Source organism: Cavia porcellus, unplaced genomic scaffold (assembly GCF_034190915.1).
Source record: "Cavia porcellus strain 051 isolate PalLab524CR breed Dunkin Hartley unplaced genomic scaffold, mCavPor4.1 scaffold_17, whole genome shotgun sequence".
In the NCBI taxonomy this organism is placed as follows: Eukaryota; Metazoa; Chordata; class Mammalia; order Rodentia; family Caviidae; genus Cavia; species Cavia porcellus.
The window spans coordinates 49,809,843-49,832,579 of NW_026947500.1; the positions used below are offsets into that span (position 1 = coordinate 49,809,843).

Consider the following 22,737-nt stretch of genomic DNA (forward strand, 5'->3'; position numbering starts at 1 on the left):
GTTTGCACTGTCAATGTCTGAGTGCCTAGCCACTTTATATGCATTGATTTTGTACTTTTAACACCTATTATTAAGAAGACAATATGTAATGTATCAATTAGATTTTATGAAGTTAATTTTTTAATTCTGTATCACTCTATTTTTTCTATTTTGTTTTTTTCTTTAATTTTCTTATCTCTCTTTGTTTAAATAAAAAAAAATCCTAACACAGATTAAGTTAATGATAAGTGAAAACTAAATGATAAAAGAAGCAATTTGTAGTGAAATTGTGAGTGAAGCATCCCTCTGTGTCCTACAGGGAGTTCTTGGGCTTTGGTACCAGCTTGGAGAAGGAGCAGGATGAAAACTTGGCCTTAGGAAGAGGGGTGTGTGCATAGATCATAGCTTTGTTAAGCAATCATGGCGTGGTTGGTGAGCGTGGTCCCTCACTGCAATGCACTGCCTATGTAATGAATGGAGATCCTTATAGGCATAAAATTCATTCTGTAGTTTAAGATCTCAGATTCCCTCAAAAGGCTCTGTAGCATGAGAGATCAGAGGAGGGATCAACTCTTTTCTGTGATGTGCCAGATAGTAAATATTTCAATATTTTAACTTAGAAGCATTCTGTTTTCCTACTGTAGTATGTAAGCACACAGATAATATGCAAATGAATGAACATGGCTGTGTCCCAATAAAACTTTATTTACACAAACAAGCAGTGGGCCAGATTTGGCTCCTGAATTGTAGACAACTGTTCTTAGTTTAGAAGAAAGTCTCTATAACCAAACCACCTGGGTATAAGCCTGCTTATGTCACTGGTTAGTTGTGTGACCTTGTATACGTTACTGGACCTTTCCACATCTCAATTGTATCATCTTGTAAAATGAGAAAATGCACAGTTCATACAGCCAAAGTGTTCATACCGAACAGTATTTACAGGCTCTGGGGAGCGTTCTACAAAGCTGAGCTATTCTTGTGTGAGGTGACCAGTTGCTAAGTCAGCCTAGAGTGAAGGGCTCCCCCTGAGGATTTCTACCCTTACCTGAGTGCTCAGCCAGTCTCGGTTCTCCTCTCTGCTTATCTTCATTGGGACATGGCTCATCTGGGTAACATATGCAATCCATGGACTTTCGAGAAACCTTTTGGGGAACAAAAAAGCCAGAAACATTGATTCTGGAGGGAGTTACAGCTTCATTTGCTGTGCTTGCATAACCTCAGGTAGAACTGGCCAAAAATTGAAGGTAACAAAAGAAGTTCCACGATTTCAGTGACTAGGAGGCCTTTCCTGTACTACTTCTTCGAATGCCTTTCGGTCTAGAATTGACACTCAGTTAGCACTGACTCAGTCTTGTTTCCTAACTCATGGGAGCAGTACCTGTGAAGATTTCTGTAGCTCTAATGCCAGAAAAAAATGAAAACATTGGGTACTCCAAGGACACATGCAAAATGGTTGACAGTCTGTGTCATGCCATCAGGTAGAGCTGGGTTCAAGTTCTATCTTAGCACCTGCCTTAGTCCTTATTGTTCTATCATGCTAGCTGGGTGATTGCATGTGTCTAAGCTTCCCTTAGAAGCAACCTCAAGATGATACTCTCTCTATTGTTGGACTGCTAGACTGGATTATATCAAGTGAGATCATACCTGTAAAAGGCTTTAACAGAGTCTGATGTAGAGAAGTTGTCATTATCTTTATAATTACTGGGCGTTTATAACACTGATCAACAAAACAAGGAATAAAAATTTGGAAAGGCGAAGAGGGCCATTTAGGCAAAATGATGGCTTAAAGTCATTTTGATTTGGGGGCAAAAAAACTCTATAGTTCTAAAGTAACCTTTCAAATCTTTCCTATCATGACTATTGGTGTGGGTGACAGTGTCTACCCAAAATAAAAACGTAGAGTTAGAGCCAAAATGTAATGCCGCTTTTGGGAATAAAACAAGTTAAAAAATTAGGTTGGGTAAGTTCTCTTTGCAATTAGCTTGTCTTGTTCAACTACTTCAGCTATTATTGTTATTATTTGTATTTGTATTCCTTAACTACCTCAGCTCCAGGCACTGGCCATGGTGTCATAATCCTTGGCTCATCACACACACAGCCCTGATAAGGAAGCTAAGAGGACCATCTGGGTAATGAAAGTAAAATCATATTCTTACTTGACCATGTATATGAGCAACATGGTTCCAAAAATTCCATAGAAAGGTCCAAAAGTGATGAAATGTCGAATGTAAAAGCTGCTGACGAGTGCAATGTCCTTCAAGAAAAAGCAAGTGAAAGTTAGATGCCCTGAACATTTCATTTCCTCTTCACTGGACTGGAATCCCTTCATGTGTGGTCTCAGTCTTAGATCCTGTTAGTCCAGGAAGCCACCTCTGGTGAGCACCAAGGTGTTTACATCCCCTCTTCCATCCAGTCTAGTTTCTACCATGAGTCAGTACTCACCACCCAGACCTTTTGAAGGTACATTGCTTGCAGGGACTTCCAATTGAAATACACAGGCACGAACAAGGGAAGCCCAACTGAAAAAGAATAACAACAGCAAGGCAAAGAAATGAGCAGAAGAGGATCAAATGCTTGCCTGTCTTTCCAACAACTGTTTCTTTCACACACACACACACACACACACACACACACACACACCCTGAGCAAAGAGGGGAGTGAAGATCACTGACTACACCCTGATTCCACCAGGTTTTCCACATCCAAAAGGCTGAAGAGGCACTTGATCAGCAGCTCCTGGTTCAAGTTCCTTCACAGCAGCTAGGAAACACTGAAGATCTGTGTCATTTTTAATGTCATCAGGCACACAAAGAGAACACGAAGGTCCTTTGGCTTTGGACTGCGGCCATCACTTTAACTTAGCTCTAGCTGGGGTCTTCTGAGCTCTCTTCTTAACTAGGCCTTGACCTTGGCCTATGAAAACTGCAGACTCCCAACACATCATTTAGAAACTTGAACCAACACTAGCACAGATTCCGTGTTCAAGGTCATGTCTCTGGGATGACACGAACCCCTTTCAAGTTACCTTTCATGGTCTATGCTTCTCAAAGAATTTATCATTTGTTCCAGCCGTAACTTGAGTATAGGTGGCTGATGCCCATTTACTTAGCTCATTCGTTTGAATAATACACAGTTGTAAAGTCTTTCTGTCTCCCTTTGAGATTTATCTTCCACCAGCCAAGGTCCTAGGAGTCCTTCCTTTGAAATGCTATCCTTAAGAAGGATAAGCCCCATCTGAGCCTACCGTCCATATGGAAAAATCAGCAGATACTGGCCCAGACTAATCATATTGGCCAATGCCCCACCCAATATTTCAGTGTCTTTCAGCTTTATTTTTTAGCATGCCCAAGCATTTCAAAGCCTGTCTCTCACTTTTGTTTCAGACAGCTAATCTCAATTCATACTGAAGTATCTCTCCCCTCGCTGCATGCCCTTAACAGTTTGCCAGCTTTGATTCTCTGGGCTGTGTGAATTATACCTTATTTGTCCCCAAGGTGCTACACTGGCACTTACACTGAAAGGACATGGTGAAACAGCTCTTGGAGCAGTGGGCCTATGAGGTGGCCATTCTTCAGGAAATCCACCCCCCTGCTCATTGCTCACACGCTACAGACAGACTGTGTCACAACGGAGAGAGGAGGCAAAGACACATTTTTTCACAAAAGTTCAGAACAATAAATGTTTTGTTGTGCAACTGCATATCTAGGTAGGTTTCAAAACAAAGCATGTTCCCATTCCTCTGTTGGGTTTTGCAAGAGAAGGATCAGAAGATCCGTGTGTAAGATGGGAAAAAAGAATCCAGCTGTGGAAGAGGCAGAGCCAGTGGTGGTGCATCTCAAATCACACAGTGGCCATGCTCCTCGGTATGTCACAGGTGGTTGCCAGTGGCCCACACGTGGGCAATTCATATCACCTGCAGGGATCCCAGCCTCGGCCCTGCTGGGACTTGAGGCAGACAGTTCCTCTGCATGGAATCTCCTGTACAACCTACAGCACACAGCAGCATCTCCCCATTCTACCCAAAGGATGCGAGGACCACCCGTTGTCAGTGCATCGCTAGACATTGTCAAATGTCCTCGGTGGAGAAAACTGTTCCCAGCTGAGAATCACTGGCCTACACACACGGTTTGGTTCCTTCGCTCATTTTTGTTCATTTCCCAGGTGGGCAAGGGTGCTTTAGATGAGCAGATTTAAGAGTCTCTTGAACATTTCTTTGTGATTTTGGTGCAGGAGGGCCAAACTTCTTTAACTATGATATTCTTTCACTGGTAACAGAGTTGCTCAGTGAAGTTTCTTTGCTTCTAATCTGGCCCGACACATGCACATGTAGTGGTACATATTTACGTGCAGATCTCATGTACTGTAGATCTGTATGCAGGTTGTGGGAACAGCAAGGTTACTTCCACACAGAAGCTTAAAGAGTGCTGCTACACTGCTATACAGCACTACAGTGCTATAGGTCTGCTACTGCAGCATGCTCTAAATGCTTCAGTGTTATTTCCCACCTCTTTTTCCTTTCTGCACAATGCCAGTATTCTTTTCTCTTCATCCTGTTTAGCCTTTACAAAATGCGAGTACCAGATATAGGTCCTCTCATATGGCATTGTGTCTTCCCAACCCCATGGGTACCTCCTCCCTGCCTCCCGTCCTCCTTCCCATCTTCCTTCTTTCCTTCTCCATCTGAAACCCAGAGGGAGGAGATACCTGTTAAAAATGTCGTTCTTTTCCACTTCTCCCATTCAGATTTTCATACAGTTGGGTCTGAGTGGTTTTCTCAGTGACAACAAAAATGAGCTATTCTCTGCAGAAGTCTAACTATGCCTCCTGGCTTGACAAGTGCATGCATTAGGGAATTAAACAATAGGGAAAGTGACCTGGGAGACTCACCTAGGTAGAAGTACAGGTGCTGTTTGTCATAGTCAATGTATTTGATTTTCTTCTTGCCATACTAAATGGAACAAGAATAAAAAATAAAGTAAGAGACAATAATACCCCTGGTCATCACTCTGTGTGTGTGTGTGTGTGTGTGTGTGTGTGTGTGTGTGTGTGATCTCTATAGATACAACCATCTGATTAGTGTCCCTTGGCTGTCAAACCTGAGGAACCAGAAGAACCAGAACTGAAATGGGAACAAATATTTTGACATCTCTCGCTATAATTAAGTATACGCCATGCTGGTACAGATGGGTTTTACAATTTACTATGAGGATTTACAGCAGTTTTAAAAAGCTCCTATGGGAATCACTTTGCATTCTGTCCTCCTTATCTGCAGTGGAAGGAAACTGAGCAGGAAAAACTGTGGCAGGTTTCCCAGCTCTGCGTCAGTGGTAGGAGCAGGATTCCACACGAAGCACAGCCACCTCTGTTTCATCCACTTCCTGCTGCTCTGGTTTGGATTTAAAATGTGCCCCCAAAGTCTCATGTTTGGAGAACTCCTGGGGGTTCATGGGTCCTGGGGCACTCTGCCCATGAGTAGACTGATCCATTGACCAGTCTGTAGTTGGTGTGCTGTTAAGAGGTGAGGACGGGTTGTGGTGGTCACGGAAGTGACGCAGATGGTGTGTCATCCCCGCTTCTTCCTTCTTTCTCTGCTTCCTCACTGCTCTGAACTGAACAACTTTTCCGCCTTGTATTTCCCACCATGGGTTTCCAGCTACAGGAATGTAATCACTTAGGAGTGGTCATGGGAGTACAATAATGACAGGGCCTCTCCAACCTGTCCCATCTTTCCTCTTTTCTCCCTTCACAGCTCTAACACAATGACTAACACGTAGTGTTAGCATCACAGAACACTTACACATATTACATAGAGGCTTTGATTGCATGGTAATGTAATCATGTTCTCCTTACTACTGAGGAGGGCTCATTTCCTAGGATTTCACTTCTTTAATATGGCCAGTGCTCAGGGCACACAGACGGTAAATTCTTTGAGGGAGGACATAGAAATGATGACTACATTTCTACCTCATAGTGATGGTGAGTGCTTATGCAACACAGGAATACATGCTCATTCATACCCAAATTATATTTTCCTGTATTTACTCTGTTTTACACTATCGGGAGTGTTGCGGTCCTGTTTCCCCTGTTCAGTATGTTCCTTCCTATGTGCAGATGCTTTTCCTCTATGTGAACCATACAGGTGGCTATTCTTTCCCTTATTGTCACAAATAGAAAGCCACATGGTGATGAAGTAACAGTAGCCATTTTCAGCTGCTCCTCAAACTCCAAGTACATCAATAGTTAAGAAACCAGGAAAATGGACTACTGGAAAATTCCTGGGAATTAACAAACCTGGATGGGCTGATTGAGTGTGACCCGAAAGGAGCATATGAAATCGTGCTGGGTAGGAGCCTAGAATGTAGAAGATTTCATCAATGCTTGTTAAGAAATCGGTGTTTGAGGAAAGTACTAGTAAGGTTGTCAGGAAAGAGGGCAGAAGAGAAAAGTGCAGGACTCATCAAAAATGCTTTTGAAGTGAACACACTGATTTTTAGAGCTTGAAAAAGTTTCAGTGATATCTTGAAGCATGGTTTAGAACTGTGGCAGGTAAGACTCCAAGGTCTTAGCGATGTGTCCCCAGGGCAGCTGCAGAAGCTGGAGGATAGTGACATCCACATCTTACAATTCTGGGGTGGACACACAAGTCCACAGACATCAGGATAGGCCAACATGTTTATGCAGCCCTTGTCAAAAGCAACTGATTTGGAATCACAGCCAACAACTTGAACACTCTATGTAAGCAGAAGACATGGTTACCTATTTCACAGGAGGCAGAGGATGTCTCCCAACGTTGGGAAAACTTATTTCCTCACAGTCACACAGATTTTTGCTGATGTACAAAATAGATTTAGGTTGTTGAACTGACAAAACTATTTCTTAACAATCAAATTTTTCTAGAAGACACCATCATTTCCCTACATATCGGACCCTTGAGTATGTTCCCTGGAGGAAAGATATTAGAGCTGTCCCATCTTTCCACTTTTCTCCCCTTCATGTTATATGAATATAAACTAAAAATAATGTACTGTCTTCCCTAATGGGCTTAGCATTAGTTGAGATAGCTACATGTTTAGTGTTTAGGGCCTTGTGGTTACTCAATGTACTGATTACCTTGTCTTTGTGAGCATCTATCCATCATAATCTTGCTATGTTTTGGAGAATCACGCCACCTTTGGTAACCTGGTTCTGTTTTCTAACATTTACTTATGTTGCTTCAGGGATGGTTGTAAGCATTGAGCAGGGATCCAGCTGTCATTGGGGCTGCTCAACGAGAGCTACACTTGCTCCAGGGGGTTGACTAGATCTTTGGGGTCATAGAGTCATGATTCAGAGTCTGTATCCTGAACACAAAGAGAAAAGGCAGTGCTCTCACACTGTGTGAAGCCAGAACTCTCATCGTTATCTTTCCAGGCACGAAGGAAGCCGTTCCAGGCATCACCCCCAGCAACTTGCATCAGGTGTCAGGTGGTTAAGTGTACCTTGACAGGTTGGGATTCTCCAATCACAAACAGTGGACCTACGTCGATATCTGGGTCTTTGGGGTAGATGTTTGTTTTTACATGATGTTGGAAGTGATGGTGATTCCACCAGTATGCAGACAGACCCTAAATCAAAGAAAGGATAATTAGCTAAATGAATTCACACCCAAAATACTCATTGCTGTCAGAGCTTTCTGTATGCCTCCTCAAAAGTCAAGATATTTGAGTTTCTTGACCCTGTCCCTTTGCTGGCCCTGTCAGTGTCTCATTGGACAGGAGTTCTCATAGTTTATGTAGAAATAATCCTTGGATATAGCAACAGACCTTCAGGCTAAAGCAACTTCTGATAATGAAAATACGAAAACTGGCTGGAAAGAACTGTTTTTCCACTCTTCTCTTATTTCATCATCATTTTAAAGCATTTTGGAGGTAGGGGGATCAGATAATATTATTTCTGTTTTACATATAAAGACACTTCAGCTCCAAGATTTTAATTAGTTCTGGGGAAAATAGCCCCACGTGTCCTACTTCAATGAATATTTCAAAGAATCACAAATCTGAATGTGGAGTGATCTCCTGGTGGGGGAGAGCTTAGCTAAGATCATTGTAACTCTCAGCATCAGTGTTCTCATATAAAATAAGTGACTATTTATACTATTTTAGCTGATGTTAAGCTTGGATCAACTCTGAGTAGTTTGTGATGTTTTTTTGTTTGTTTGTTTGTTTTTGTCTCTCTCACTGAAAGTCTGAAGGTTTCAATGGAGGAAGTGGTGTGGAGTGTATCAACTTGCTTCACAGGTTACATGTAGCATTGCTGCGGTGTGGTTTGAGCAACTCACCCACTTCCTTGAAGCTCAGTGCCATCTCTAGGAAGTGCACTGTTACAACATTTATCTTCACAGTGGCTCAGGGAGATGTGAAAAGCTGTATGTAAGATGTCAGTCGGCTAAGATGTCTGCTTTACCCTCACATATGTTAATCATTTACAGAAAAGTAAGCAGACCCAGTCATTTCCTTATTGCATATTTGTCACCCTTTAATAACTGTCTATGCATGTCCTAGACCTGCACTGGCTAAGGCAGTAGCCACTAGCTGCAGGTAACTAGTGAAATAGGCTGTAAGTGTGAACTGCATCCTAGATGTTGAAAATTCAGAATGAAAAGGGAAATTAAAACATGCTGTTATTAATTTTAAATCAAATGCATTTTGAAATAATAATACTTTGAATGTGTGGAGGATAATAGTGTTAGCTTTTAAATATAATTGGTAGAAAACAAAATGACCCATCATACTAACATGGCTAGTGTTTTACTTCTGCCGAAGGATGCTGCTCTGGGTGCCATGTATCTGTGGTGGGAGGGAATAAGTATGTTCTAAGGTTGACATGTTAGCACTGCCTTTTCATAGCCCCAGATATCCTACTTCAATGAATATTGAAGTCATCCATCCTCCACCCCTCCCTGATCACATAGGGCAGAATTCTCCTCTCACCTCTAAGATGACTAAACATTCTTACAGTAGAATCTCTTCCATCAGCTCTAATCTGTCTCACAGTCACATGCTTGAATGGGAAGCCACTTTCCAAATAACTCCCTCTTGGATGCCTCAAAATATCTCAGTCCTCAAATTGGACTCATCAATTTCCGTTCCTCCCTTGGCGCCCATTGTCCCTGTACCTCTCCCACCACATTGCATCTGACTCTTCTCCCTTAGCACTGTACATTAACTTACTTGTTTACACATTTGAAGTACATCCCTGTGTCAAATACTGAGCTAAGCATTTGTGCTATCAAGACAGACATGATGAAGTGGGGTTCCCACACTTGGGAATATACAATCTAATGGGAACAGTGGAGAATTAAACAAGAACTGTGTAATAAGTGAGTATACTTTTAAATTAAGAACTGACATTTTGGTCTCTTCTACCAGATGACCATACTTTTAGCAAATCTGTATTGACAATAATTGGAGATACCATAGTCAATTCTCAAAGTAAGCACAGGCGTGCTCTAAACAATTGGACCCGGCTTCAGCTGGGCTCCTGTAGCTAGAAAACTCTTCTCTAAGGTAAGGAGGAGGGAGAGGATACTTCATAGTCAAGCAAGGGTCATCATCTGCGGACTGTCTGACAACTCATGCTCTTTACAGCAATGAACATCAGCTGTTTTCAGGCCAGTCAGCTCCCTTCTTGGTGCAGAAACAAGAGCACAGACTTTAGACCAAAGTCAAGCTGAACTTTATCCCTCTGGGTCAGGCCACCCACACAGCAGGAGTGTGATGTGTGTGGTTCCTCACCTGTGAGGCTACTGAGATGGCAGGAAGCCACAGACTCCCCTCTGCCTGTCCTCTGCCACCAAATGTTTCAAAGAGGCCTTAGTCTCAGATAATCTGCTCCATTATCCTGATAGCACCATTTAATTTATGTTGTTTTCAAAATTTCAAAACTGGAGGACAGGGATGGGAGTTGAAAAATATGCCATAGGAAATTTATTTTGAGTTTAGTTTAGTTCAAGGGTGTCTTAGCTGAGGCTTGGGCTAAAATAGTTTTGAATTTCAAGCATCTTTGAATTTTATAATATTTGCATAACAAAGTAAGTTGTCATGGGGTTAAAAAGTCTAAATATGTAATTGATTTATGTTTCATGTGCAATCTATCCACACAGCAGAGGTTAATTTTACTTATGTTAAATAATTCTTTTGAATGAAACAAAGTCTCACAGTGTGGAATTTTCCACTTGTGGATTTGTATTGATTCTCAAAACCTGGAGGATTTTGGAACAAGTACGATTTTGGATTTTCAAAATTCCAAAATGTTTTGTTTCAGCCAGGCTTTTTCATCATACCTACATTGCAACTAGAGTCTACTGATCTTTTAGACTAGGGTCTACTGATCTTTTAATAGCTAGCAACCGAAAATCTCAAAGATGCTCACTCACTAGTATCTGTGCCTTTGATGGGGGAGGGGAAGTACTAAGTCAGGGTTTGAAATTTTAAGTAGTGTTGCCTGTGAAAGTCTCTGTGTTGCTGCTTCTGACTTGGTCAGCCCCTCCTGCCTGCTCCCTCCCTGCCACAGGTGATTTTCTCCTCTGCATATTCCTTTGGCTCTTGAGTCATGGACTCCAACTGCTAAAGGTCAGAGGACCCTGGCTTTGCTTTAAGAGCCATCGCACACTTTCTAGTTTTATTCAGAAGTCATGCAGAGTAGATTGATTTCAGCTAGAGCAAAACTGTTTCTGGGCACTCTAGAGAGATGAGTCTTGTTGAGATTTAGGCTCAGGGGAAAGAAAGCGCTGAGGTGGGGCTCACTGGAAATATGCCACACACTGGTGACAGATGGACAGCCAGGGACGTGTAGGGCAGATGACACCTTCCCTGCTACTCCTCAGCACAGGAGACTGCCTCTGCTTTCCCTGTGGAATACTCCAGAGCCCAGAACCCTCTCATCTGTCCAGCATGGGCGGGCAGAGAGGTGGGCGAATGTGTCCACGTGGAAGGTCTGATAGGAAATTGTCACATGAAGTTCCAGTTTATTATTCATTCAACCCTTTTGAGGGGCAGAACTATCTCCAACAGGAATCTAGAACCACTGCTGTGCCATTTAATATAATTTCAGCTCTGTATGCTCAATGGAAAAGATGACAGCAAGAGTAAGTGACTGATTATGTCTTGCAAGTCAGCAATGTTGTGATTTATGCTCTGCTTCCATCTCCTTAACACCAGCACAGTTTTCCTAATGATTCTTGACCCTCCTTTTAATGAGGGAAAGGCTGTGCACAATATTCACCCAACGTGGCTGACAACTGCTAACTGTTCCAGGCATCGTGTGACACACGGCACATAAGGTTGCTTACAGGTACCCTTAGCACCAACCCCACAGGTGGCAGCCACTCATCAGCCTTCACCCACAGCTGAAGAAGCTGGGGTTCAAACACCCTGCGGAGCTTGCTCAAAGTGGCCCAGCTGGTGAGTGGCTGGGATCCTATGGAAGGGCTCAGCCCGGCCTGCCATTAGCTTTGCCCTCCAGGTTTCTTTTTCACAATCTGATACCCAGATTCCATGAGAAAGGGACTGAATCAAAGCATCAATGATGGATTTGGAGACTGGTGTTTGTCTGAGTGCCTCCAAGTTGTAGCCACAATGGAGCCTGTACTGATTAACATGGAGTTGTGAGCTGTCTGTCAGCAGTTTGCAGGCAGCAGTCTCAGTAGTTAACCCCTTTAAAGATCCATTGCTGCTGAAACAGAGGCATGCTGTGCCGCCCTCCCTACAAAATCACATGAGCCTGAAGGGATGGTTCCCAAAGTGGCACTTAGCAGGCTCTGGGCTAATGGCAGATCCAGCCATCTTCCCTGTCTGTCATTTGTCACCTATGGTTTTGGCTGACCTAGCTGCTATCCAGGCTCCTGCCTTCTCCTCGTGCTCTCATTTGGGAGCCACTTCCAAGCTGCTGTAGACTTGGGAACCAAATAACCAGTTATTCTCTGTCTGTTCTTAGTAATAGACAGCCCCTCTGCATTAAGGAACAAGGAAGGAACTCTGAGATAGTACAGTGCCATCTGTGAACCTTGAACAGAAAGATTTGCTTAAGTGCCCAATCATGTATCCTAGAAAACCATAGAAAGGTAGACACTTTGCTGGATTCCCACTGTCACTGATGGTAACACTTACAGGCAACAGTAAAGCACAGTTTGCCCGAGACTACACAGGGAGCCATGTCAGAGCCAGGCCTCAAAGCTGTTCCTGACATCTTGTACCTCGCCTGGCTCATTCCTTCCTCCACCCAGACATGCAGTCAGCACACGCTGTGGAGAGGGCCTAGCACATGCCAGGAGCCCTCCCCGGAGCTACACAGATAGTCACATGCCACTTGGAGTGCTGAAGAAGAGATTCAGACCAGCTGCCACCATCCAGAAGTCTGGGGCTTGTGGCTTTCTGTTACTTAGATGCCTCTGGCCTCCCCTAACTGTCACTTCTCCTGATTTTTACCTGTTTTCCTGCATCTGATTCTTTAATTCTTCCAAACCTAATCTTGCTGACTGGACTTCCCCGCCAGAAAGCACATCACTTCGCCAATGTTCCCGCTTACGATTTTACAGTGCACCTCTTCACGCTTAAAATAAGCTGCACGTTTTTTTTCCATGAGGTGGTTCCGTAGGGAACTAGGGGTTCCAGGAACTGTACCACAAAGTCTATCAGAGCAATGAAAAATGGAAGAGCTTTTAAATAAGAATAAACATTTTCCTCATTAAAATTTAAAATTCTGATTCACTGCGTACTTTGTGATGTCCTTTGACATATTGGTACACACACTTGCCATCCTTACTGCCTTTGCATTTATCTATGGGGTATTGTAAACACAGTTTACTAATTAGACACCCCTGTCTCAGGAAGTGACGGTGAGCACTTCCCCACTCCCCGATATCCCTTACCTTCATGTGGCACATGACAAAGTTCTGCATCAGATGGTTCCACTTGGACTTCTTAAACATGGAAAGGTGTCCTAAGTCATGCTGCAAAAATAGGGACTGAGCCTAGGAGAGACAAAGGTGCTGAGATGCAGGAAGTCAAGGAAACACCCCCTAGCTCTGCGATGGTTCTGAGCCAGAAGGACAGCTCCACAAGGCCTGTCCCATCCCTCTTGCCTCCCTCACTTTGGTCAGGTGGCTCTCCCAACCCAGAATGTGCTCCTGGCCTCTAGCTATTTCTTCCAGTGTGAACTGCAAAATCCAAAGATTTTGGAGTCAGGCAGCTTTAGCATGTCCACCAATTCTAACTGCACAATTCTGAAGAGGGGAATAGCACTGATTCCTCAGGCTCTCATGCAGTTTACAGTGCAAGGTGCGCAAACCATGCTGAGCATCAAACGCATGGGTTTTTTTTCCCCCTTTCCAATTTATAAAAGTTGCTTCCCAAAGAATAAAGCAAATTGGTTTGTCAAGAAAAAGAAAAAAAAAAAAAAAACATAAAAATTCTGGAATGTAGAAACATTTGTTTGGATTCTCTACAAAACCTTCCCCAATTGTTGTGATGAGAATGAAATGTCCCTTTCTGTTCCAACAACAGCATATGCTTTTCCAGCCTGTCCCAGTTGCCCTCTTCTGCCTCACAGGGTGCTCAGCTGAGTGATGGTCTCTCTTCCTGGGAGGCTCCATTCTCATTCCCCGGGTGCATGTGAGGCTCCCTCCGACCACCCTGCAGCCTCGTGCTTGTAGGCAGGCGCGGTGAGAGCCCTACTTGATCCAGTAAGGATTCATACAGTGCCCTGCTAAGTGTCAGTTACCATCTGTCATTTACAAAGGGACACGTGTGCTTCTATTCTCGTGTACTGAGGTGCAGCCTTCTGTGTCCTTGAAGAACTTATATTTTAATTCCCCGATAAATCTTGGAGGGTTAACAAAATGGATAGTATGCAGCAGAGGACAGAATGTTACTACATGAAATTGCAGGAGTAAACCAGGGTAAAGGGAAGCAACTGCCATTAGTGAAACCCTGCAGCCATGTCAGGCACAGTGCTAGGTATAGTATGTGTAGTCTTCTTCAGAATAATGCCATATTCATGGGTATCTTTAGTTCAGAGATGAAAGACCTAAAGCTCAGATAAGGTTAGTAACCTGGTGTCTATTCCCAGGCATCTTGCTGCTGCTAACTCCTATCTAAAGAGAGAAGAAACATCACCCAGCCTTTCCCTGGGGCCATAACCTGGTTTAAAGTAGTTGTTTACCTGTGAAACTGAGAGAAAAAAGGAAACCAAGACCGTAACAGTCCAGCCATTGCCAAAGTGACACTGGAGGAGGCAGGCCAGGACTTCTAAAATCAAGATCTGCGCGAGGTGGAGGAAGAAGAACTGCAGGCGGGCTTCAAACATGTTCATAGCCTCCAGTGTCCTGCGAAGTTCTTGAAAGTCTTCCACCAGCTGTGGCTGCAAAGCGAACAGTGCCGGCAGGTAGGAGACAGGGGACATGGTGAAGCCAGTAAGAAAATTTAATCAATATCATTTCATGAGCACAAGCAGATTTAACTGTCCAGAATTTAAAACAAAAAACAACTAAAAAATCAAATGAAGTCTGTGAAAAAAGGTGGTGATTGTTTGGTTTTGCTTTGTTTTGTTTTGTTTTGTTTTGTTTTGTTTTGTTTTGTTTTATTGAGAAAGATTAGTAGAGAGTTGTGAACTCTTCTCGAACTGCTCAGGAGCTCTCAGAGGAGCAGTGGTTTTGGGGGCAGAAGGATGATTTGGGAGATGCCTAACAGAACTACCTTTCAGAATGTCAGTATGATCCTGGTGCAGGATGAGCTCCAGTTATGTAGGGCAGGGGACTTGGTGGCCTAAATGGATCTGGGTCACATAGTCACCGGTGCACAGTGTGTTGCTAGCCCTTCATTGTTGAACATGTCCAGGGGACCGTTTCAGAGACTGAAGAGCACAAAGCAACATAGTCCCCTTCAAGTAGCTCTAAGAATCTGCTTCATTGAGAGTTTCCCAGTGGACTGCAAAAAACAATGAGCACAGCTGGCATTAATGCTGGTCAGGCTGTAAAAAAAACAAAACAAAACAACCCAAACAAAACGAAACCCCAGGGTTGTACAGTTGGAAGAAAAGAGAAAAACTGGGGATAAAAATGTTATGAAAAAATGCTAGGAGCCAAATTTCACATTTAAGATTTTGCTGATGCAATTTCAAAAGAAGCCACTGGTCACCAAGAGTTTGGATTGGCTTTTCTCTCCAATCCTGGTGGACCTGGGAATTCTGGTGGCATATGATTTGAATGACTATTTGATGTTAATCAGTCGTCTCTAGGGTTGCTGCCAGCCTGGCTGTTTTTTCCAACCCACTGAATACATAGGAGTGGAAGATCACTGGGGTCCAGCAGAGAGACTGGCTTGAATAATCGGCAGCACAGTGACTGATGCCAGACTGACGCCCAGGCCTCCTCACACCGCTTCACACTCACACCCAGGTTTCCCTGGACAACACCCTGAATGTTGTAGGCATGAAAGAAAACTAGCTGTAGATGTTTATCCTTGGAGACTGACACTGTGTTAAGTAACAGTGTTCACACAGTGCTCCAGCTTTAGTAGGAGTTTCCTGAAGAATGCTTTTAAAAAAATTGATTTACCTTTGCAGCATTTTTTTTAGCCTAGGGCAACCTTCCCCAAAATGACGGGGACATAGCTATAGGCTTTAAATCACTAACACAACCAACAATTTCATGATAATGTATAAATTTTATTGAGTTTTTAGTATGTTTAAATACTCAAAGTGATTTTATTGCTTCTTTCTTTCTTATCACCCTCTCAGTAACTCTTACAGATTGGTGCTAGTGTTGCTCTTTCCATGGAGAGAAACTGAGGCACAGAGAAGTGAAGGAACTGATCAAAACTGTACAATTTTAGTGCTTCAGCTCTGTAGGATGATTTCCGGTCATCCACTTCTGGGATTCAGGTTCCTGGACAGAGCAATGTGCCCATCCACAGCTGCTTGGGTGACCCCAGGGCTACAGAGCAAGCAAGTGTGTTAGCCTCAGACCTGGACAGAGCTGCTCTGTGTCTCCCGGTTAGTCCTGTTCCTTACACCGCCTCTGGGAGTCTGACTCCTCATTTCTACAGGGTGAAGAAAGTCCTTGTTCTATTTCACAGTGATATGTGAGATAGCACTTTGTACAAATTGCTTCAGAGAAGCTAAGAAGCAAAGACAAGTTGTTATAACAGTAAACCATAAAAATGGGATTGTTCACCATGCAATAAAAGCACTTTAAGGTTTATATAAAACAAACCAAGGGAATTTTCTGTCTAATTGAGACCCTGTCCTGGGGAAGAAGTATTTCATGCAGCAACATAGTGAAGGAAGATTGTCACCCATCCTTGGGAATACTGAAGAACTTAGGGTGGAGAGAGGTAATGGAGAAATGCATTCCTTTGGAAACAAGCTCTGGTTTACCAAAGCTTCAAAGAGTAATTTATTTTTCAGGAATAACAGGATCTCCAAGTTTAAGAAGAATCCTAGTTAGGATATAATTACATTTTTCACTCTGCAAAGATTCATGGGTTTCCTTTTGTGCATCTCATACTGGCCTGCAGGGAAAGCAAGACAGACGTGTCCCCTGCTCTCATGAAGCTTAGTTATGGGGAACGTAGGGATTGGTGACAAACATGTAATTGCTGGAAATCACTGAATAAAATTGTCTGCATGCTGCCCGGCATGGAGTGGGAGTTCAGAGATGTAGATTTCCTGTAGGACCTGGTACCAGAAATTCCAGGCCTTTGTTTCACAGAGACTCCTGAAGATCTAAAAATGGCACTCAAAGGTGCAGAATCCACTCATTTACAGAGACGTAGGTCCCTGGGCCCAGGGTTTCACTTGCCACAGTTTCAGTTACCCTCAGTTAATTGTGGTCCAAAAATACTAAATAGAAAATTTTCAGAAATAATCATCGGATCATCTGGGAATTGGGCACCGTGCTGGGTAAGGTAACGATTTCTCCCCCCACCATCTCATTTTGCCCTGCCCAGGGCAGGAATCATCCTTGTGTCCATGCATCCCTGCTGTGCACACTGCTCTGCTGTTATTCCAGAACTGAAACTATGGAAACAAAACTGTGGATAAATGAGAACTATACTAAGTGACTGGACTCTACCACAGCGCAGCATCACATTGTTCGCATGTAGACTTCAATACTACCCACAATTCCACCTGTCTACCGGGAGTCTTGGAATACACTGCTTGCAAGGAGGAGGGAAGTCCTGTACTCTTCTGTGAGCTCACCCAAGTAAGACGGTGGTTGTGTCCATAAAAAGTGATAAGCTTGTCCCTCACTGTGCCTTGTGTCCAGGCTTCCACACGCTGGGGCCTGAGACCTCACTTACATTTTTGTTTCTCTCCTGGCTGGGCTCTCCTGGGGCGAGCTCTCCAATGAGCAGCAGCTTCAGGTACAGCTTCACAACGTTCAGATTCAGGTGCATGGCTCTGAATACATCCTGTTGATGAGAGCACTCTGTTAGAAGTTCAGGGGAGACAGATTACGCACAGATGGGCTTTCATACCTCTTCCTGCACTCACCCGGGGAGCCAGCACAGCCTCTCCTACAGAGGACTTGCTGAGTGCAGGTGGATGCTTCTAATTCCCAATGTTCTGTCTCTCTAGACTTGACCAATGCAACCAGGCTACGTGAGACAGTGACATCACTGTTTAACTTACTGAGCATCGAAAGAGGTATTTGTTTTGGTTTAGTGGCCAGCATGGTTTTGTTTGGCAGCTGCTTACATCCCCTAAAGTATGCAGCCACCAAGACTGGCTACGCAAATCACATTTTCCTTTGAGTTTTTGGCCAAAGTTCAGAAGAATTAGACCTCATGAATTAGTTATTTCCAGAGAAGGCTGGATAACTTTGGTGACAATGGCTGAAGAAAATACATGAGGAATCATGGGAAGGCAGTATCAGAGGCCTGGGTTTTGTACTACACCCTTGGCTAAGCTTGTCCCTAAAGAATTCTCATCACGCCATCAAGATGCCACTGTCAAGCAGCTGTGTCACACAGCTATGAGACATGGTGGGCTTCATGTATCTGGTTATGGTTACTTCCCTCTTCAGTATTTACACAGGTTTTGGGAAGATGTCTCTACAAGAGAGACATTCTGGGCTTCCTGTTATTATGACCTTGGGGTGGGAGGGGTTAAAAATGAAGAGATGCAGTTGCAATCTGAGTACATGGAAGCTTCCAAAGTGTTTTGGAGCTGTAACACCACACAGCCCAGATTCAGAAAGCAGACCTGGAAGCCAGTGTTCCTGTCACGAGAAGATTAAACGGGGCTCAGGATTACTAGTCTATTTATAAAGCTATTGTGAGGATTAAATGAATTAATTACAGTGATGATCGTCATATTTGTTGTAATATAAAATTTTAAAAAATACTTATTTTCTGTGTTTCTTATTTATCTGCATACCTCTCATGATGAGGGCTGCCTATCTATTTACTCTTTCACACAGCAATTCAGAGATTTTCTTCCTACTTTCTAATGTCTGATGCAGGGTGACCACTGGATTATGCAAGGGAATATAGTGAAATCTACACTGTCGCATCCTGAGCAACTTTGGATATATCCAAGAACTCTATATGAGTCTTGGTGGAAGGTGCTTATTTAGTGAACAAGGGAGCCAGAGGGCTCTGTCTCAACCCTGGACTTACTTCACCTGAGGGTTTGGAGATGCCATGGTATAAAAAGAGCTTTAATCTGCTAGAAACTGTCTGGATTTACTGACCATTCTGTTTCTTCACACTGCTTCGCACACCTGTGGGAAGTTAAGGCCACAGAAGTGCCAAAGATGTTTTCTATACATAGATCTTAAATCTTAGTTCACCTTAACAGGAAAAGAATGATTCAGTGACTAGGAAAGAGATCACTGTGTCTCACGATGACCTGTACTAGAAGTGTCATGCTGTGCTTGCTTTTTCAGAGCAGTTTAGGGTAGAAGATATCCTGATGCATCAAGGACAGGGTGTAGAGCACTGTGCTCTAGTGGAATTTCACCTCCAAGTGTGCTGGTAATAACAGCCTTCCAAGATCATGGCTTTTGTTCCACCCCAGGAACATTCACAGGTCAGCGCTGGGACCAAAGATGCTGAAGAGCTATAGAGTCTCCCAAAACAGTGTGGAAATTCGTCATTGCATTAATAGGACATAATAATAAGGGAGTTTAGTGAGCCTTATATAGTCAAGATTTTCTAGTAGAACCCAGAAAGCGAGTTGTGAAATCCCTTTTTGAAAGTCCACAAAACAGGTTCTGTTACCAACATTCTTGAGCAAGTACGTTCTTCTTGGGAGAAAGGGGTGGTAAAAACGAAGAGAAGAGGAAAGAGCCAGCATTTACAGAGCAGATCCTACATGCCAGGCTCTCTGTGGGCCAACCCCTAGCTATTGCCTGAATTCTGCAAGGTTCCATCTCTTCGTTGTACCGCTATCAAGTCTTAGAGGGAAGACACATTTTGCTTCAAAATGCCACAGTCAGTAGTGCAGCCAGGATTTGAACTCAGGGCTATGTGATTCTAAAGTCACGTGAAGGAAACTGGAAGTCCACTGTAGCTTTGACATGTTTTCTTGTTCTGAAAGGCATGATGGTAGGTTGTTTGGAGATGAAGCTAAAACCAGTATGTTCTGGGGAGATGGTTACAATGTCTCCCACCTTAGGTTTAAATCATGGGAAGTGCTTCACCTCTGGTTCTGATCTCTCAACATCTTTTCCCCCAGCCTCCTGCATGGGAACTTCATCATTCAGTACACATTTGCTGCCTCTTTACGGATCCAAGCCTCTCCATGGGCAGCTCCGTTTGCCTTGACTGTGTTTTTCCACTTTCTGCACATAAAAGTCTGCCCTGATCCTCAAGACCATGCTGAGTGCAGCCTCCTCCTAACTCACTGAGGAAAGCTGTTCATGATGGCACCTGGTCCCCAGGACACTTCATTGCCAGAGTTTTAAAAATCATGCTGTCATGACCTTGTCTCTTTAGAGGGCTGAGAGCTAGTGAAGGCTCAGACTGTGTATGGCTGTCACAGTGTTTGGACTATGGCCTGCCTGGGAAGTGAGGACAAGTGGCAGGGAGCATGCAGAGCCAGAAAGTTTGCGACAGGAGCTGGGTGATCCCAGCGCTCAATCAGAAGGTGTGTGCATAAGTGCCGTTGTCTTTTTCCATCTCCAGCATCTCTGTGCTCTTCGCTACTTTGGCAGCTCCCATGTTCACGTATCAGCCCTGGACTCCCTTTGAAATCATCCTGCTCATGCCTTAATTTATCCATAAAGGTGTCTTAGAGTTCATCTAGAAGCTGATTTTTTCCACAATAGCAATCAACACGGGAAAGAAGTTATGATTATGTTGATTTCCCCAATGCCTTGGAAATGTTGCTCTTTTTGTGGTTATTTAGTGGGAGATAAAGTGATGGGCCTCACTGCTGGATGGTAGAATCCTCACTGAGAGGTAAGCATGAGAAGCCAGAGGGCCTGGGAAAGGTCCCGCTTTTGTAACTTAAGTGCTGTAGACAGGTCGAGCACTGCAGAGACAGCCAGGAGGACAAGAGTGGCTGGGCTTCTGGCAGACATTCTGTGGGGAAACCCTGTGCCTTCAGGGCCACAAGCACCCCAGAATGGACCAGTTCAAATTCACAGCAAGGCCATTTCTACTTCTTTCTCCAAGAAGTGTCATTTTAGATGCCATGTTTGGGTTGGGTCTTTCAGTTTGGAGGGTCTGATTTATATACTTTCTGGATATTAGTATTTTGTCAGAGGAACAGCTAGAAAAACACTATTCCCACTCCATGGGATGACTTTTCACTCTATTGATGATTTCTTCTGCTGTGCAAAAGCTTTTCAACAGGATGGGATCCCTGTTGTTGATTCCTTGTGATATCCCTGTGCAGCTGTAGGTTTGTTTGTAGTCTTTGCCTATGTCTTGAAGAATTCTATCTGTCCTCTCTTCCAAGAGATTTAGTGTTTCTGTTTTAATATTTAGATTGTCTAAGATTTAGATCTCCTTTCTTCTGCAGGAATAGCACATGCTTGCTTTGTGCTGCAGGGCGTTCTGAGATCTTTCATTACTGTGAAGTTTCCCTTGGATGAAACACCATGATCTGTTAGCTGAGCCCCAGTCCCTCCCTTCCTGCTTCCTCCAGGCCTCCCCCACTCACCCTCCTAGTCTTACCTTATCATGGATTTCACCACCTGGTTGCTCCCTGGACCCCGCACTGGGCTTCCTTCTTCATGACCACCTGCTTGTCCTGATGTCATTCTTCACTGGGTTCCCAAGCTTCCCTTTAAAGAAGCAGTCCTCTTCATGACCCATTGCTGTCTGTTGGAACTCAAAATCCTGCTCTCTCTTCTGTATCGGGGATGGGAGGCTGCCATGTCCCAGGGGTAAAAGGCACACTCCTCAGCTCAGCACCGCAGGTCTTTTCTCCTCCTTCCTAGCTTCTTCTTTCCCTGCCGTCTCCATTCACCTTCTCATCATGCGACCTTAGCCCCCATTCACAGAGCACGTATTTCTGAACCATACTGTGCAAAGCTAAGGAAGTAGCCAGGCCTAGATGCCTGCGCTGTTTGGACGCTGGCTGATGACTTGAGTCTCATCTAACACCCTCTCTAGCCTCCTCTCAGGTCTCCTGTCTCAGCCTCCCCTGTTTCCTCCTCTTTGGGACTTGCACCCAGCTCTGTCTCTGCTGTGCAGGTCTTTCCCAGACAGCTGAAACACTCTCTGTCTCATTTTTCCTAAGCTTCTGTCACCCTGGACAGTCATGAGAAAGCGCTCATGCTTCTCTGTGTCCCCCCAGGAGTAAAGAGCAGAGGCAAAGAGCAGCCCACAGGCACGAGGGACAGCAAACCTCCCCCTTCCTCCTGAGCACATGCCTTTGCGCATCCATCCTGCAGCCGTGCTTACGTTTCTCGGGAAACCTGGAGCTCACTCTTACCTTAAGGAGCCTATGATGAGCTCTGTGTACACAGACACACTGTGCAGTCACAAAGTGCTCTGTCCCATGCTGAGGCTGGGAGAAGCCACCAAGACATCAACTAGCCAGCTTTTCTGGTAAGCTGTGCAAGATGCATGGGTTCCAGGGAGAGAGAAGTCAGATAGCAGCCCCCATGGGCTGAGAATCAGGTTCCATGCCCTTGCCCCAGTATCCAGCTGCTTCAGAGCACAGGCTGAGTTGATAGCAACTAAGGTTCATAAAGCAACTAAATGCTTGTAATGTTTGCTTGATTTTTCAGGCCTGGGGCCAGCAGTCTGAGCATCTCTTGGGAGGATAACAGTATGTATATGGCAAATATGGGGATTTCCTTCTATCTTGTCTTTGAAGGCCAATACTGTTCTCACTGTTTGACTTTATTTGATATTCTGTTTTGATTGGTTTTATTTTTGGTTGGATGTTGCTACACCTGTTTGAATGGACAGCTATTGTAAAGATAATAAGACGTACCATGGTAGCTACTGTTGTTTTTCTAGTATCCTGCTTTGAAATTCTGTACCAATTTTGCTGCATTGTTTTGATTGGTTTTGTCTGTTTTGTTAGATTTTACTATCTTTAAAGTAAAAAAAAAAAATTTAAAATGCTCTGTCATCTTTATTTTCATGATTGCAAAGTAGGTGTGTTAATCTTTAAAATGCATTCTTCTTGTTGGACCATGCAGGCTTTCTGACTTTTCATTGGTGAGCTCATACCAGTGAAGAGACCTGGCGCCAGACTAGTTATTAGCAGTACAACATTAGTTTATAAGTATGCAGCTTTAAAAGACCAGGAAAC

At 43.8% G+C, this 22,737-nt stretch overlaps 1 protein-coding gene across 1 annotated transcript in view; it reads right to left on the reverse strand.

Annotated features, from left to right (window-relative positions):
* Positions 1 to 22,737, reverse strand: part of LOC100723422 (fatty acid desaturase 2-like protein FADS2B) — a 35,467-nt gene that overhangs the window by 7,868 nt on the left and 4,862 nt on the right. Inside the window, exons 2-9 of the mRNA XM_003464340.2 lie at positions 17,319 to 17,429; positions 14,179 to 14,376; positions 12,887 to 12,988; positions 7,458 to 7,583; positions 4,867 to 4,927; positions 2,422 to 2,498; positions 2,136 to 2,233; positions 1,025 to 1,121 (exon numbers count right to left, since the gene is read on the reverse strand). Of these exons, the coding sequence (XP_003464388.1) occupies positions 1,025 to 1,121; positions 2,136 to 2,233; positions 2,422 to 2,498; positions 4,867 to 4,927; positions 7,458 to 7,583; positions 12,887 to 12,988; positions 14,179 to 14,376; positions 17,319 to 17,429 (870 nt within the window). The remainder of the gene's footprint in view (positions 1 to 1,024; positions 1,122 to 2,135; positions 2,234 to 2,421; positions 2,499 to 4,866; positions 4,928 to 7,457; positions 7,584 to 12,886; positions 12,989 to 14,178; positions 14,377 to 17,318; positions 17,430 to 22,737) is intronic.